General features: G+C 35.3%; 1 protein-coding gene across 1 annotated transcript in view; it reads left to right on the top strand.

Moving 5' to 3' along the window:
- Positions 1–11,220, top strand: part of LOC108972215 (rabankyrin-5) — a 163,555-nt gene that overhangs the window by 151,114 nt on the left and 1,221 nt on the right. The window contains exons 5-6 of the mRNA XM_018938736.1: positions 93–955; positions 1,024–2,449. Of these exons, the coding sequence (XP_018794281.1) occupies positions 93–955; positions 1,024–2,449 (2,289 nt within the window). The remainder of the gene's footprint in view (positions 1–92; positions 956–1,023; positions 2,450–11,220) is intronic.

Genomic DNA, 11,220 nt, shown 5'->3' with positions numbered 1-11,220 from the left:
TATGTATTAATAAAAATTAGTATGATAAAATGAGTATATTAATTAATTACTAATAACTACAAAAATATAAGTTATTTAAATTTGTTTTGCAGGGAATCGGGAAACACTGCCTTACATATGCTTTGTCAGTATAATTCTGGAGAATCTGAACGAGATGATTACTCGTCAATAATAAATATTAGTGAAAAGTTGCTTTCTCTTAACCCAAACGTTAATGTACAAAATAACCGAGGTGAAACCCCTCTTCATGTAGCAATATTATCTGGTAACCACAAAATAATAAACATGATGGTTTCTAGGCCCGATATCGATATTAATTTGCAAAACCATAATGATAACACCGCTTTAGAATTATGTTTATTAAATAAAGTGGACTTATGGAAATTGCCTTTAAAACTAATAGAACTTGGAGCAAACGTCAACCCAATCAAAACTTCGACTCAAGACGATTTGATGCAAGTCTTGGCAAAGAGGAGTTTGGAGGATTCGGCAATTTTTTTAGCAGATTATGCGGATCTTAATCACGTCAATGCTGAAGGATATACTGTACTCCATATTGCTGCACATATGAATTTATCAAATTTAGCCGCAAAATTATTACAAGTCGGTGCTAATTCAAATGCTCAGTTGCGCAAATCTCAAATGAAATCACCTATTCATATAGCAGTGGAAGCTAATGCTACTGATGTTTTAAAAGAAATCTTAAATCAAAAATCAAGTGTTTCAGGTGAACCCCCAAACTTTGATTGTAAAGATAATAACGGGAATACTCCATTAAGCCTTAGTATAGAATTAGGTCGAAGACATCTTGTTTCTATCCTAATAGATGGAGGCGCAAATGTTAATGCACGAAACGATAACGATATGACACTTTTGCATCAATCAATTTTAAATAAAGACGAGGATACGGCAATTTTGCTTTTGCGAAATGGCGCTGATGCAAATTTCCTAACTGGTATAACCATTATTATATATGTTATTATATCTTTGCTTATTAATAATTTTTTCATTGATTTAAAAAAGGAGACAAAAAATCGCCTCTACAGCTGGCTATATACTCTCATTTACCCAAAGTAGTTGATAACTTATGTGCTAAAGGAGTGGCTTTAAAGACATTTAATGACAACATGAGGGATCCACCACTGTGGACAAGCTTAGAGCTTGGATATGAAGACATTGCGCAAATCTTATTGCGTCATGGTGTTGATACAGATTGCTGGGATATTGGACCTGAAGGCTGTATGCAAACTATGCTACATCGAGCTATAGATGAAAACAAAGAATCAATAGCAATTTTTTTGATAAAAAGTCAATGTGATATTGACTCACCCCGCCAGCCTGGTCCAAAAGGGGAAGGAGGAGATGAAGCTAACGATAAAGCTTCTCCATTGCATGTTTGTTGCCATTGGGGTTTAATAAAAGTATTGCAAGCTTTAATTGATCATGGTGCGAATGTTAATGCGTTAGATATCAACAACCAAACTCCTATTCATATAGCAATCAGAAATCAGCACGAAGAAATTATATCTATTTTATTATGCCATCCAAATATTGATTTGAGAATTCGAGATCATGAAGGAAATACTCCTTTTGCTCAAGCTCTTCTTGTCAGAAATCACAAAGCCGCAGAACGAATTTTGGAACGACTACCAAACGCCGCAGAGCAAATGGATAATCGTGGACGTAATTTTCTTCATTTAGCCATACTTAAAGATGATCTGGAAAGCGTTCTTTTTTTATTATCCGTTCAAGTAGACGTCAATTCAAGAGTTCATGATGTGAATCAATCTACGCCTTTACATTTGGCAGCATCGTCGCGAAATGAAATGATAATGAGAACACTTATTCTTGCAGGAGCACGCGTTAGTGAAACAGATGCAACTCAAAAGACACCTCTTCATATTTCAGCTGACCAAGGTAATTTAGCTGCTGTATCAGCACTGTTACAGAACAACGCAGACTATGACAGCGTTGATAGTGATGGAAATAATGCTTTACATATTGCTGTCCGTAGAGGATATTTAAGTATTGTTCGAGAATTATTAACAGAATCACAAATTGATGCGGAAGCCGTAAATCAAAAAGGACGAACACCACTTCATGAATTGTGCCGCACTGGAGAAGATACTTCAGCGGCTGCAATCTGTGATCTATTCATTGAATGCATGCCAAAATATCCAATAAATAAACCCGACGCAGATGGGAATACGCCTCTACTACTAGCTTTTATGAGAGGACAGTCGCCCTTATGCAAAACTTTAGTGAAGTATGGGGCTTGCCTTGGTATGGAAAATCGAGACGGTGTTAGCATTTTCAATTTTAAGTTGGCCACAGATCAACTTTTACACAAGCTTCTTGATCAGCTGCCTCAAGAATCCCCATGGTCCGAGTCAGATGTCTGTCAAGAATGTCGTATAAAATTTTCACTAACAGTTCGAAAACATCATTGGTAAGTAAATGTTATTTATTGCACGATTCCGATTACTTTGGCGGAGGGGTAAAAAAACCGAATTTCCGTGTAAATGGGATATGTGCGGATAGGGGAGCTGCTCCAGAGGAGGAATATCCAAAAATAATATAAAAGTAACTTATATTTTTAAAAATATTCACGATTAAAACTTCAAAAATTTGCACTAATAGCACATGATATTTCTCGTAACTTTCACTAAATTTATTCACGTTTTTTACTCTGTATATTTAAATATACATTCTAAACATTGAAATAAGTTCACACTTCAATTTTATTTTGTAATATTTTGCCTAAATTTATTAATTTAAAAATCACTTATCTCACTCGTCGTTGCAAAGGTTAGATTGTTCACAATTATGAGGAAAACGAGCTTAACGATTTTTCTTTGTTTATTTTTGTGTGTGATTCTTTTTTCTATATTAATTACAATAAAAGATACTTTCCAACATTTCTAAAGGTATAATTGAGTTGTGAACACTTTTTCCATCTACATACATATGTATATGTATAATATTTTATTTATATTTATAAACACAATTAACTAAAACTCTATGATAATATTATAAAATTTATATTATATCGGGATGACTGAAGTACTTTCGCGTAGTACTCCTTTCTGTAAAAAAATATCCCGCTCTAAAAAAATAACGCAGGTCGAGCGAATACCCAGGTACCCCGGGGTACTTTTCGCTTTTTGCGTTAAAAATAAGAAAATATATTGAGTTTTCGTTATAAAGTGATTAAAGTGGTAAATTTTTTTGATTATTATGCACTCATAATGAAACAAAATTTGAGTTTTCGTTATAAAATGGTTAAATTTTGATTATTATATCTGTCAGCGATTTCCATTTATTTTTGATTATACGTTGTTTTGTATATTAGGTGACAATATATATAATATTATTATATAATATTACTATATAATTTATTAAATTAAATAAAAAATATATTCATATGCATGGATAGAGGATTTTTTCAGAAAAAAGGAATTTCAGCTAATTTCCTTATTATCACATGGCAGCGCTCCATTTCGTCGTAATTTTGAGTACACAAATGGTGTTTAAAATGTAATTTTTAAAATAAAGATTTCTTAGGTAAAAAACCTGCTAAAAGTGTAAAATGTGGATTTATTTAAAAGTTTATAGTTTAATTTAACTAATTAGAAGAGGAAAATGTGAATAAAGTGTGTTAAATGTGGTGAAATAGCTTCTCGATATGTTCGATTTTTGGGAATTTTTGAACTTTAACGACGAATATCTCCTAAATATTTTTAGTCAGGCGAACGTCCTCTTTCCAACGGTACCTTCAATTCGCGACGCCAAAGAAATCGGAATTGTGCCTTATTTATAATCAACTATTATTTATTAATAACTTCTTAACCTCAATTATTTGATACAAAAAATTACATTATAAAAGCTTTGTATCCATTTATGGACATAATTTCGCTATTGATTTCTAGTTTCTACTAGATAGTTTACCTGTCATGGCTACTAATATCGTACTTTGTATTATGTGGAGCTTTTGAGTAACCATATGCAAAGAAAATTCTTAGATTTACTTAATGGATAAGTTATTGATGATACTGCTCAATTGTGTAAGAGAGTAAGACAGTTAGAAAGAAAAGAAATGTTATTTTTTTGCTTAACAATAACATTTTTATAAAAGAAATTTAAATGCTTTATTATTTACCATTTGACAGCGGACAAAAAGTCTACGTACAAGTAGTAATTTCTCGGGTAATAAGCAAATGTAAATTTGTCGGAAAGTTAGTGTTATTAATTTAAAAGATTTTTTATTCTAAAGGGACGTAATCTACGCTAACGTCTACAGGTTGTTCTGCATGTACTGTAGAGAACGCCATATAATAAGATCTCAGTAAATGTTCCTAGGATTTATGAATGTTTGACTTTCATTGAGGAGAGGAAATTATATTTGAAATTCCATACAGCTGTGGTCAGAAAAAGAGGGTGTACAAAGCAGCTCCCAATCCTGAACAGTGGTTATTTTTCTAGAGTACAATATTATATCATTATAGAACGTTCTTTGAGGTAGAGCCAATATACATATATTAATGTCTCCTCACTGTTAGCTATAGCAGGTTTTATCAGTATACAATTAATTATATATCCACCATTTTCAGTGGTATATCCATTATCCCATAATGGGTAGTGAGAATTCGGGTCTGCCTCCGGACTTCCATTTATAGCGCTTTTTCATCTTGAGACATTTTGTTGACGCCGACCCTGCCCAATTTCTTTTGCCACGTCTGTATCGGCAGAGCAATCTTTTCTTTACCTCTTTTCGAAGTTTTTTCGAAGTTTTAATTCGCGCGCAACTAAACAATAACTAAAATGTTGCGCGCTCTCTTATTTTGCGACCGCTCAGCTATACAGACGTGTTAAGTGTTGTTCCAAATTTTTATAATTAAATACATTTATTATATGAAAGTTTTTGTTTTTATTTAATATTCTGTGGAATCATTTGCGCCGTCCGTTTCCCACGGCCAACCATAACTATGAAACGAGCGAGCACCGTGCTCCACCACCCGAATTATCATTGGTCCTTCGAGCCATTATCCGATCTTCACCATCAGCCGACTTAATAATGGGTTGAGTACTCAACTAGCCTTTGAGGTTTGATACTCTCTCAAGCGTTTTAACCCGTTTGGTTATAAACTTGTCTAAATCAAACCATTTTGGGATCTCTGAATCCGAATCCAGAGATTGTTCCCAAAGCGACAGTGTATAGTCCGGTAGTCGGATAGAACACAAATACGTAAATATGGTATTCCAGCTATCTACATTGATACATATAATCTCCCGCTGTAAATTTCTGAGTTCGGTCTCAGATTCTGTGGAGATGTGCGGCAGCTTGAACAATAAATTTAGTTGTGTGTTGACAAGCACTCGCTTGTTTTCATATCTACACAACAAATTATTCCAAGCCAATGCGAATCCGTCATTCGTCAGTGGCGCTTTCGAAACAATAGCKTTTGCTTCACCTCGCGTTTTTTGATTCAAATGGAATAACTTTTCTGCCGAAGATAACCTTGGGTTATTCCCAAATATAGCGGCAAATAAATCCATAAATGAGGGCCATTGTAAAACATCGCCATGAAATATTTCAGTATCACATGACAAAAATTAATAGAATACCTCACGCGTTCTACAGTTAGTTGTAACCGTTCAGGTTGAATCACTGTAGAATGTGAAGTAGGGCTGTGGTTGAACGCCGTGAGATTGTGCATGTGTTCGCCCATCAAGGGCGCGCAACACACATAARCGTGGTAACAGCTTGAATATTTAATCCACTCCATTTTTGGCAAGCATAACTTGTATTCTGACTTTACCTCTGCCCACAGAGATTTCASTTCAGTTTGTTGTACTTCAAGAGAGTAGGCACTTTGGTTGTTTGCTGTTGGAGTAAAAGAYTCCTCAAACTCCAGTAGAGCGTCTGCAGCTGTGATAAATGCTCTGATGGATTCCATTGTTTTGAAAATTGAACCGTAACTGCAAAAATGTTGCACAAAATCGGATCTAAAACTTTGAAATTAAAATTTAAAAGTATTTGCAAATATGTTGCAAAAAAGTTCAAAAGTTACAGAAGCACTCACGGACAAACTAAATATTTGGGGTATTCACAACCTGTCTTAAATCGTAAAGTCGTAAATTTTTAAATTTTTACACTTGTTTAAAAAAAATTTGTTGTTGGATTACTTACAAAAATGAGTTTACACATTTACAATTCTCAATACTATGTTTTCGAATCGTTATAACTTATAACTTTAAGGGATATGTGAAAACCCTAATTTTTATTTAAACAAGTGTAAAAATTTAAAATTTTACGACTTTACGATGCTTTAAGACAGGTTGTGAACGCCCCAATTGAGTTGATGATAAGCAGTACATTGTTTCTTTATGAAGCGTGAATTTTCGAAAGAAAAGAAAAATTAATAAATTGAGTAAAGTATTTTCTCAAAGTATTTTTTTTTTTCAAATTTAATTTGTATGTGCTTGCTGGGTAATTGTCCCAATGCACTTGCACGCCTAGTCTTCGGATATGTACACAAACAAAATTGATTTGTGCTTAATTGCTTTATTTAAATCCAAATATAATACAGATAAAAATTCACAAGCACTTTGTCAACTAATMACTTTCACTTTGTGCACTGGGTTATTTTCGAACTATTTCGATTTCACCACTATACTCATTTTTTTTTGTTGGGATGGCTGCTTGCTTTTGCTGCGATGCCTTTGCTGTTCTCCCTTTGCTGATTAGCCTGTGCTGCTCTCAATTTGCTGCTATGCCCGTGCTGCTTGGCTTTGCTGCTCTCCTTAGCTGTTTGGCTTTCTTACCGTCGCTCACTTCACTTTTCTTTGTATTTTTTTTTTTGTTTGCACTCGCGAAACTGCAGCTACGTTATTGCTGCTTGCCTTTATTGCTATTCGAGCAATATATGGAAAGGCAGAGTTGAGCGACTAGACTCAAATTAACTACAAGAAAACACAAACCGAGAGAGATTGTTGACGCTCAAGACGATTTTGTGCGTCCAAGAAATTTGCAAAGTGAAATAATCAGTGCATTTGCCAGGTGTATTTATTGTTGTACTTAAATGAAGTACAATACTACCTGCAGTCTTGCGAGTGGATTTTGTGGGTAGAGTGCCAAAAATAAGTTTTGGTCTCCACTTCACACAGCACAATGGGTTTTGTACAGAACTTATGCACAAACTTACCAATCTATTGCCTTATATCTTGCAGAGCAAAAATCGAAAATATATTTGGTTGTAACTTGCGAGTTGCTAAATCGGGCAAATTAWGCACTTTCACTTTAAATAAAAATCAACTTGTTACCTGTTATCCGGCTCAAAGGACCAATGATAATTCGGGTGGTGAGCACGGTGCTCGCTCGTTCCGTAGTTGTGGTTGGCCGTGGGGAAACGATCGGCGCAAATGATTCCAAAAATGTTAAAATAAAAACCCAAAAAGTTTCATATAATAAATGTATTTTAAAAATAACAAATTGGACAAACACTTACCATGTCTGGATCGGTGACGGTCGCAAAAGAAGAGAACGCGCGAAACTTCTTTTTAGTTAGAGTTTAGTTGCGCGCGAATTAAAACTTCGAAAACGAAGAAAAGAAAAGATTGATCTGTCGATMCACACGTGGCAAAAAAAGTGGGCGGGGCGGCGTCAACACATTTAATAGTATATAGGGTTGCTTGTCGATGCAGCCAACGCGATTTCCAAGCATTGAAGGCGTCACTAAAAGCATTCTCTGGAAAAGCATGCATGCTGCTTGGATCCCCTTTGTCGTTTCAAAGTGCATGCCTTTCATCGGCCTTTTCAGCAAGGAAACAAAAAAAGTTCGAGGGGTCACATCTGAGCTGTAGGGCGGAAGCGTAGGTAGTTGTTCACCAAAAAGGCATTGTAGCAGTGGTTCAACTTCCAATCGGATGGGATGTCTTGTGGAACCCGATTGATCCTTCGTTTGAGCCTGGTGAGGATTTCCACGTAAAACTTGGCCTTCACAGCTTTTCCAGAAGAAACAAATTCATGGTGGACGATGTCTTTGATGGAAAAAAAAGACAATGGTCATCGTTTTTACTTTGGATTTTTCCATTCATCAGAGACCTCTTCTCGACCCTCCAAAAAGGTCTGGTCAAAAGGGCCACAGAAACCCCACCACTCTCCAGAATTAAAACTGCATTGTAGCCGATGTTCTCTAAATTGAGAAAGAGTTAAATGCGACCTTGCTCTTATGTAGGTCGGATTGAATTTCCAGCTCACCCTTTCCTGCATTTTGAAAGCTTCAAGTGCCTTGCAAGATCTCTCCTAACTTCTTCTCCACATCTCGCTCTTCTATTTTTTTTTTTTTTTTTATCAGTTGGTACACGTTACCTGACTTTTTTTCGACTTATTTATTTTGAGGATGTCGTTTACCAACTTCCGATGGTACATCAGGATTTTATCTTTATTTAACAAAAATTGGCTTGGCAGTCAATGTGGCCTGCATTGTGGCCAAGTCAATTTTTGTTAAATCCATATTATTCCGATACTGTTTGCAGAAATCGGGAATTGGTCCGAATGTCCATACCGTCTTGAGAAAAGCAAGAAGCTTTACTTTCCACTGGTCTTAAGTAATTTACTGGCGATTTCTGGAGTGAATGAGTTCCACAATTAAGTGCTTGGCCATCACTGCTGCCCCGTACGTGAAGGGTCGTCCTTTATTTTCTACCTTTCAGCCGGCACTACTGTTTCGCTTCTAGCAGACTGTTACTTTTTGGTTGCAATTCTTTCCATTATCCTGTTTGTCAATCTCGATCTTATCTAATTATCCATTCTGCATTTTACATTTTATCTTCAGGGAACTTCTATCCGTAGGTGTTTATACTAATCTCAAGTAGCTCATTAGCAATGGCAGAAATATATATAAATGCCCTTTTTGAAAAGTAAGTTACTAAGAAAAGAATGATGAAGAAATAGCCCTTCCTTAACTAGACGTCTGCTCGCATCGCTAACCATGTCACTAAGCAACTATGTAATTTACATGCCAAGCCATGATAGGCCAGTCCAGTCAGCACCCACTCGGTATCAGATATTGTAGAACTCATTCGCTAATTGTTAATAAAAAACATAAAGGGCTAGGAAGACTAAAATTATACTTGTAAAATCTTGCGATTTGTTTCTATTGTTCCTAATTGAGTGTCGTATTTGAAAACTGTTTTTATTACATGCTAATATTCAGTTACTTTTTAGAAGACTCCGATATAACCTTTGTATGTATTTATTACATAATACCTATATGTATAAAAGAAAGTCGTGTTAGTTACACTATTTATAACTCAAGAACGATATGGCTGAAAATTGGCGGAGAGATAGCTAGGGATAGCGACCAGAGGACCGACATAGGATACTTCTTATCTCTTTATATTAAAAGTCAATACAATTCATAAATACCATAATTATATTTCACATTATAAGCATGTATTCAATGTAAGAATCATTTTAAAATTGTATTACTTCAAAAAAAGGAAAGAGATAAGTAAAAAAAAAAAATAACAACACAGAGTTAATGCGGGAGAACACTAATTTTCGTATAGAATCATACTTAGTATATGAGTTATACTGATTGTTGCCGAACGAACCCGTCAGATATTTTTAATATCACAACAAAAAATGTCATTTGCTACATAAAGGGTGAAAGACGCCAAGGTATTCAAAACAAAACGACATCTAACAAAAAATGCAGAATAACTGCAGTGTTGATAAAATGGGCTATCATAATTTGAGATATACAGAAATATTTTCAAAATATTGCACACAGCAGTGCAATATTTAAACGGAACCGATGAAGTACATGCGTACAAGGTCAAACTTATCCTTCCTCAAAAATAATACAACTGCTAAATATTGGGAATTTTAGAATAGAACCAAATACGTAGTACAATGAATCATAACTTTCTATATTCATCATGTGCAGTTCACTAGACTGACTGTCGATTGAACTCCAGTGGGAAATGATGTTTCTATTGTCCACACCAACCAAAAAATTCGCTTGAATTACACTCAAACACTCCTCAGAATCAGCAACTCGTTTTTTTACGCGACACCCACTTTGTACACAGTTTTTCGACTCTTCAGGGCATCCACTGTGCTCATTGTTCTTGGTGCTTATTTCGGCTCTTTCTAACTTAGCAAATCTCAGAGCCCAAATTCAACACTATTTTTCCCCCGAAAAGCAATGATTTATTAACACATGGGCTTTTCGACCCATTTATTGTAAACTAACACAAGTTGCTTCACCCATAAGGCTATATGTCACTAACTAATAGTTCCTCAGTTGTCAAATTTGATTACGTATCTGTTAAAGGCCTGAATAGAAATCATACAGATGTTATTAGTAGTACCATCTCTGTATCAGCAACAGTAAAGCGTGGACGGGTCCCCAAGTAGTAGCTCGAATTTTTTCGAATTTCGAAAAATCGTCTTTTTATACTCTTGCTAAAAAGTTGCTAAGGAGAGTATTATAGTTTTCTTCACATAACGGTTGTTTGTAAGTCCTAAAACTAAAAGAGTCATACATATATAGGGGTATATATACTAAAGTGATCAGGGTGACGAGTAGAGTTGAAATCCGGATGTCCGTCTGTCCGTCCGTCCGTGCAAGCTGTAACTTGAGTAAAAATTGAGATATCATGATGAAAGTTGGTACACGTATTTCTTGACTCCATAAGAAGGTTAAGTTAGAGGATGGGCAAAATCTGACCACTGCCACGCCTACAAAATGGCGAAAACCGAAAACCTATAAAGTGTCATAACTAAGCCATAAATAAAGATATTAAAGTAAAATTTGGCACAAGGGATCGCATTAAGGAGGGGCATAGTTGGAGGTAATTTTTTTGGAAAAGTGAGCGTGGCCCCGCCCCTACTAAGTTTTTTGTAYATATYTCGGAAACTACTATAGCTATGTCAACCAAACTCTATAGAGGACGAAATCGGCTAATAACCACGCTCACCTCCCATATGTTGAAAATCACTAAAAGTGCGTTAACCGACTAACAAAAAAACGTCAGAAACACTAAATTTTACGGAAGAAAAAGATACAGGAGTAAAAAAATGGCGCATCCTGGTGACATTGATCCTAACTCTCCAGGTGGTCTAAAAAAAAAATCAAAAGAAATTCTTAATCAGTAAGCATGCTGTTATAGTCCCTACCTCAGAGAACACAATTTTTAAATATAAATTTT

This window comes from Bactrocera latifrons, unplaced genomic scaffold, assembly GCF_001853355.1.
Source record: "Bactrocera latifrons isolate USDA-ARS-PBARC rearing strain unplaced genomic scaffold, ASM185335v1 scaffold_386, whole genome shotgun sequence".
In the NCBI taxonomy this organism is placed as follows: domain Eukaryota; kingdom Metazoa; phylum Arthropoda; class Insecta; order Diptera; family Tephritidae; genus Bactrocera; species Bactrocera latifrons.
Note: the sequence above shows the minus strand (reverse complement) of the source record. Positions and strands in the feature narration are given on the sequence as shown.